This window comes from Lynx rufus, unplaced genomic scaffold (genome assembly GCF_022079265.1).
Source record: "Lynx rufus isolate CCGP_SWC_20201006 ecotype Redwood Valley unplaced genomic scaffold, mLynRuf1.p SCAF_5, whole genome shotgun sequence".
NCBI classification, from domain to species: Eukaryota; Metazoa; Chordata; class Mammalia; order Carnivora; family Felidae; genus Lynx; species Lynx rufus.
Genome location: NW_025814867.1, coordinates 75,464,345 through 75,470,952, shown reverse-complemented (window position 1 = coordinate 75,470,952; position 6,608 = coordinate 75,464,345). Strand labels below are relative to the sequence as shown.

General features: G+C 46.4%; 1 protein-coding gene across 2 annotated transcripts in view; it reads right to left on the bottom strand.

Moving 5' to 3' along the window:
• Window positions 1–1,299: 1,299 nt before the first annotated feature.
• YEATS2 (YEATS domain containing 2) overlaps window positions 1,300–6,608 on the bottom strand; it is a 113,541-nt gene continuing 108,232 nt past the window's right edge. For both annotated transcript variants that reach the window (XM_047099033.1, XM_047099034.1), the window contains 4 exons: window positions 6,229–6,455; window positions 5,243–5,317; window positions 4,489–4,562; window positions 1,300–3,068 (listed from right to left, as the gene is read on the bottom strand). In XM_047099033.1, the coding sequence (XP_046954989.1) occupies window positions 2,960–3,068; window positions 4,489–4,562; window positions 5,243–5,317; window positions 6,229–6,455 (485 nt within the window). In that variant the 3' untranslated portion in view covers window positions 1,300–2,959. The remainder of the gene's footprint in view (window positions 3,069–4,488; window positions 4,563–5,242; window positions 5,318–6,228; window positions 6,456–6,608) is intronic.

Here is a 6,608-nt window from a genome sequence, read left to right as displayed (position 1 = left end):
CTGCCGGCAGCCGCCTTGATCGGCCTTGAGGATGCACCGTGAGGCCCAGCCAGAGGGAGGCCCCTCCAAAGTCCTCACCTGCATTTCGATCAAGGTCTGGCCTCTGTTCCATGGTGCTTCAAAACTCAGAAAAACCCATCGCAAATGGGAATACTCTCACACCTGTACTAACACCAGGATTTTAGGCCAAACTCCAAAAAGCAGCTTTTTTTTTTTTTTAAAGTTTTTTTTTCAACGTTTTTATTTATTTTTGGGACAGAGAGAGACAGAGCATGAACGGGGGAGGGGCAGAGAGAGAGGGAGACACAGAATCCGAAACAGGCTCCAGGCTCCGAGCCATCAGCCCAGAGCCTGACGCGGGGCTCAAACTCACGGACCGCGAGATCGTGACCTGGCTGAAGTCGGACGCTTAACCGACTGCGCCACCCAGGCGCCCCCAAAAAGCAGCTTTTGAGAAAACCTTGACCTTGCAGCCCACCCTGAGAAGATGGGGGAACCTCCCCTTTGACTGGGATCAACTCTGCCAGCCCTGTGCACACAGGCTTAAGTAAGAGGGAGTCTCCAACTGAGGTGGAGTGCCTGTGACACAAATCCCTGTCCCATGGCTCCGGTCAAAACTGTGGCTGAGGCACACACTCGGGACAGGAGCCTAAGCACTGCCCCTCTTCTCCTTCCTCCAGACACTTCACTTCCCTAGAGGCTGACAGTAAGTGAAGTCTGGTCCCAAGAAAGCCACGTACCTGGACTCCCATCACGTCCTTCCCTTCCGAACTTCTTGCCTTTGAAGAACCAAAGCTTTCAAAGCCCTTAGTTCTTACTAAGGGTGAATGTAAAAAGTGGTCAGTTCTGAAATATTTCTGCATCTTTGGTAATTTTTTTAGACATTCTGATAGCAGATGGTCACAGCAGGACTGTGTCACAGGAGTAACTTCTTCCAGACCTCAGCATAGACCAATTCTATCTTTCCGGAAAATCCAGTGTGCTGCTTTGTTAGACAATAGGAGCTGTTTTCCCTCTTGGCCTTGGCTTTGAGGAGGCTCTGAGCTCAATTAGGTAGTTTTCCTTTGCCCCAAAGCTGTCAGAAATAATTACTTCCACAGTCAACATGCATCTTCCAATTTTTTTTTTTCAGATTTTTATGTAACTGTAATCCTTTATCTTGAAGAGCTGTAAATTCTTTTTGGAAGGAAGTGGAATTAATGTAAACCCACAAATACCTATACCTCTGCCCCATTCCAGCTCTCTCTGACTTAATGTAAGAACCCTACCAAGTGTAGTGTTCAAACTCCGAAGAACCCATCACAAATACTAAAAGATTTATTGCAGACTTCTGTTACACAATTATGTTACATGTTATGATACAAACACATTTGAAACATCAACACATATGGGAACTATTAAATCATTTAATATTTCATTTGCAAAAAGATAATTACTTTAGGCTTCCATACATGTACTAAATGAACCTGTTGCCATTTGGACCAAATCTTCCTGTAAATCTGTCACAGTCCACTGCTGAATAACTCTGTGCACTTGCCCACTCACCTTGCTTGCAGCAGTTCATGTATAGAGTACCTGAGCCTTTATGTACTCAGTTTTTCTTTTTTTTTTTTTTACTAAGCCTGGGCCTCCCGCTGCCTTACCGAATAGATTTCCTTCTGCATCTGCAATCCTCAGATGTTGAATAAAGAAGTACAGGTTTCTCAGTCACTACCCTGTCTTCCGTTCCTGACCCAAACGCCTACAGAACTCATGAAAATGTGAATTATGTTGGTTGGATAAGTTTGACTCACAGGTTTCAAACTTCCTCCAAGCAGATTCCCAGTAACAGAATAAATTCTTTCCTTTCCTTCGACACAGACTATGTTAGGAAGATTAGGACAGAGTATCTTTAATGGAACTGGACATCACGCGGGGCACTGCAAACCTCCCTTCTTCTATTCACCTCTCCCACTGAGAGGGCTCCACATATGGATACAACCTATTCTCACTGCTTCTGAGCACTGACATTCCTGCCTCTTGGCTTCGGCAGTTATTTCTCTTTAAGGCACTCAGTGTTTCCTTGAAAAGCTTTTCTTCTTTGAAAAGACTGAATGGAAAAGAACAGGACACTAAATCCACTGACAGGACTTACGGTCCAAGCAGGCCTGCCCCAGAGGCTGCCCCCCACCAGGCACTCAACATGGGCTCAGTGGCAGGTGCTCCCGCATACCACTCTCCGCCCCGCACGCATGCTCGCAAAGCTGGTACAAGTCTGCCAGGTACCTGGAGTTTGTGGGTGTTCTCGATTACTAACATATTTTAAAAGCTTCCCGACTATAGCAAACCTCTCCCTGACTATGCTGGGATCTGTCTATCCCTGGACAGTTCTCTGAGCCTGGCTGTAGTAATGTTCCTGTGCTCCAGGAACAAAGACTTCTGCTCAGCGTGCAGGCTCCCAGACTATCTTATTTTCCACAAGGCATCACTGCTTCCTATAGCTGACTGGGTCCTCTGAATCACGGCCACCGAGTGCCGAAGCCCAGTCTGTCCCCAGAGGTTACCAGGTAACTGCTGGAACCGCCTGTAACCTCAGGATGGGTGAAAACCTCTGGTGCCAGTCTTATTCTCTGCCTACACTCAAGCCGAAGGTGCCCCTTGATGCCCAGAGGAGAGAAGGACCTGCTATACAAGGCCTGGCCCAGCTCTGAGATTCTCTTTACAGAGAGTGAGCAAATGCCAGCTGACAGAGCACACATCCACTCACAGCTTCATTCTAGAATCAGGAAACAAGGTTCTGTCCTGAAGGGATTTGACCTGGGACTGAACACTCTGGTGTTACAGAGAATTAGGTGGAGACAATGGTTTGGTAGCCATAATATTCTGAGGCACACAGAAAATAACCTCCTTCCCCAAAGAGGAGACATCACAGTTCAAAGCTTCGGCTACATCTTCAAATCCTGCTTTTCCGAGGGCATCTTCATTGATCTTCATTCAATATCCCCATGTGTTTATTTGTGAGGAAGTCCAGAAAAGGAATGTTGCAAATGGCCTGGTGGATGTTGCTCACTGTGATTTCTTTGGGAATCCTGTCGAAAAAACAAGGGATATTAGGTGCAATTTTCTCATTTAATAATTGAATTAATCCATTTATCAAGCAGACCACCCCGTACACAGGCCCTGCTGGAGGGGGACAATGCTGACACCCAGTTTAGGGCCGCATGGGGTGCAGAGAGGCCAGGTGCATCCTCTCACTCGTTCTCCTTCCCTATTCATTTCTTTCACTTCTGCCAAGACTGGCTTGCCATCTTCACTGCCAGCCCTCTTTAGGGCTCAAATCTGACTTCCCAGTCACAGGTATGAGATGGATTTCAAGAACTTGGTTGAGTGGGGAAAAAAGACTCTGAGGATTGAGGAAAGAGGAAGGAAGTAAAGTGGACAGCACAACAGAATGTTTTTGTAATTCAATCTTAGACTAAAAGCTGAGTCAAAGGACCACAGTACTGTGGGCCCCTGTTTCTGTCTTGGGAAGATGGGAGGTGGAGTCCTGCCAGGCCAGTGTAATGTTAAATGTTCTCATCAAGAGCGCCCAGGCTACCCTGTATCTGCACAGCCAGGACCACGGCAGTGAGCAGGGGCCGCAGAAGGCCCTCAGCACACTCTTGGATCTCATGCCGGGAAAGGAGCATTCCAGGAACTCCCATTTCCCCTTCCTTCTTTTTAAAGACGTCTTCCACACTGCCAAATGTATTATATTCTTGTGATGTCTGACCTAACAGTCCTCTGATCTAGGCCTCTTCATGTCCTCAGACACTCATACATCTGTAAATTTTACAAATTTATGACACGCTTTAAGCATATATACTGGGATAAAATACTTGCTTCCTTTGAAAGGAATGCCAGGATGTGGAACAAAGAAAAGCCCGTCTGCAATTCTTCAGGGACTAGGAAAAGGCAAAATTCCGTGTCCTGATCAGTGATAATTAGGGAGGCAGCAAAGCAGTGGTGAGCCTGTGGGCTTTAGAGCCAGTGAGGTCTGAGGTGAATGTAGGTTCTCTATCACACATGTGCAGGGAAAGGTAGGGAACACTAACTTTCAAAGCCCAGATTCCTGACTTCTAAAAACAGGGTTACAGTTCTCCAATGGAAAATAAATCAGGTAACATATGCAATGTGTGACTCCAACATCTGACACATAACAGACAGTATTATTATCTTTAATTGCAAAGAGCTGGTATTTGTTCAACCCTGTAGTGTTGGAACAGTGTGTCTGAAGTAGTGACTGGAAAGATACAGACCTTGGGGAAACAGTGAGCTTTCACAACGAGAGAGTCTCTCAAAATGACCAAGCAGACCCCTGAGCCTGTATGCCTCTGAGAATGTCCCAAGCACGGCCACCTCCATCTCCAACTGGATTGATTTCAATAAGTATAAAACCTTTGGATGGGCAACTCAACTGTCAGGAAAGATCTGTAAACCTAGTACCACGGACTAAAGAGGTAGGAGTACCTGTTGTGAGATGCTGTCTGGTATCCAACTGCCAAAGCCTGTCTCAGGATGTCGTTCACCAGCTGCTCTGTGGCCTATGACAGAAGACGTGATTACTCTCAGAAACGGCCACCGGCCTGCTGGTAAGAAGGGACACATCTGACCCCGTCCCATACACAAAACTTGGAAAACAACCGTATCTCAGGATCAAAAGTCCTTAAGAAAAAACTCAACGTTCAAGTAACAGACCACGAATATTAGCTCACAAAAATAGAGCCCATGATTCTGAGAAATTTTGAACGGGGATAACGTTCATTAACCAGACACTGTTTTTTAAGGAAAAAACAGGTGAGGGTTATTTGTGAGTGATATCTGCTGCGAGAGGGGTCCATCAGGAAAGGAGCTGCTTCGGGCCAGGTAAGGAAGCAATTTTGTCATCCTCTTGCCCAGGGAGGGCACGGCTGTGGTTATTTCTCTGTTGCTGTGACATGTGGAGAAAACCCAAGGCTTTGCTTTGAGAGCATGCTCACCTCAGAACGCTTCAAAAGGCACTAAGAAGTATCATTAGAGTGACACCAGCGCAAAAACTCTTGGAGATGCTTTAACACTCAGAAGACCCATGATTTAGTTCATTTAAAAATCAGAAGGAGGAAAAAAAGAGGAAATGTTAAGCCTGAATAAGATGAAAAAACACATCTCCGATGTTCCATTTCTGCCTTTGTCCCTTATTCAAAACAGCCTGGGACCCAGACTATCCTGCTTGGCTGGCACCCACCTTTAAAATCATGTCCTCTACCACAGACGCATACACGTTCTTGTGAAGTGCCACGGGCTGCAGGGTGATCCCAATCTGGAAAAGGAGAAGAAAGCCATTTGTTCCTCCTTCTACCCTACAAACAACATCTCTCCAAACAAGCACACTTCTTGGATACCCAAAGGGATGTCCAGTTGAAAGAATAACTCTCAAGCAATCTGGACAAAACTCAGGGGAAGTAACACAAAATGTAACAACTGGAAGAATACGCTATCCTATTTCTCTTTGTTTCTGAGTGGTTGTTAAAAAATACTATTATAATCCTGCTTTTACCCCCAAATCTCCTTCATGAAGATCATGGTCAGAATTGCCACGAATTCTGATAGTAGGAATAAGACACTCGAAAGCCTGGAATCAGACTTCAGGCCCTGTTTGCGAAAGGTGATGAACATATACCTGGAAACTGAGTCTTGCCCCATCTGGCATTTTCTCCTGTAAAGAAAGACTCTTCCCCTCTGGGTCCCAAGTACAGGTGACAGATGCTGAAGAGCAGCTGAGCTCCACCAGAGGAGGAGAGAGAACTCTCTCCAGTACCGCAGGGTAGTGAGTGTGCCACACCCACACCACAGGCAGGGCACGTGGGGGCTATAAGATGTTAGGGCGAGCTGACCCTCTCAAGTACCACTTGGCAATATTACCGCGTGCCTCAGGGGGGAGAGGTGCTTCTATACCGAGGCAAATGAGAGCAAAGATGAAAGTAGAAAGTGTCCACACCTAGCTGCCTCTGCTTCAGTTCCACGGCCAGCAAGCAACCTTTCCACATGTAATTAGTTTTCCTGCCCTGATGTAGCAAAGGGGACACCCAGAGAGCATAACCCAAGTCCGTCAGGCAGAAGTGACTCACACATTTCAGACAGGAAAGTCTGGTTGTCGGTTTATAAAGCTGAGGGTCTGAGCATGAAGCACCTGGTTTGTGACCAAAAAACACAACAGGCCACAGCCCCTACCTTCTGTGTGATGTCACCAATAAATTCAGACCCCAGTGTGGGTGGCAGGTACAACTTCATTTCTTCCTGCTTCTCTTCCTGTTCTTTTTTGACGTTGATCTTTAATGGCTCTGGGAGGCTGAGGATATCCACCTCCTCTTCATTCTCTGGCTCTCTTTTCTGGAACTGCTGTAGGTCCTCCAGTTTCCGGCAGAGGCTGTCCGCAGAGGAGAATGACGACGGGCACTCTAAATGAGAGGTACTTAGTCTTAGGGCAGTTGTGGTGGCAAAAGAAAAGGACTTTCCATCTCTGTAAAACCAACAGTCTGAGACCCAGAGAAGAAGGGATAAGTATCAGGGGAGCTGACCTTCTCTCCAGTTCTAGAATTCTATGGATCTGT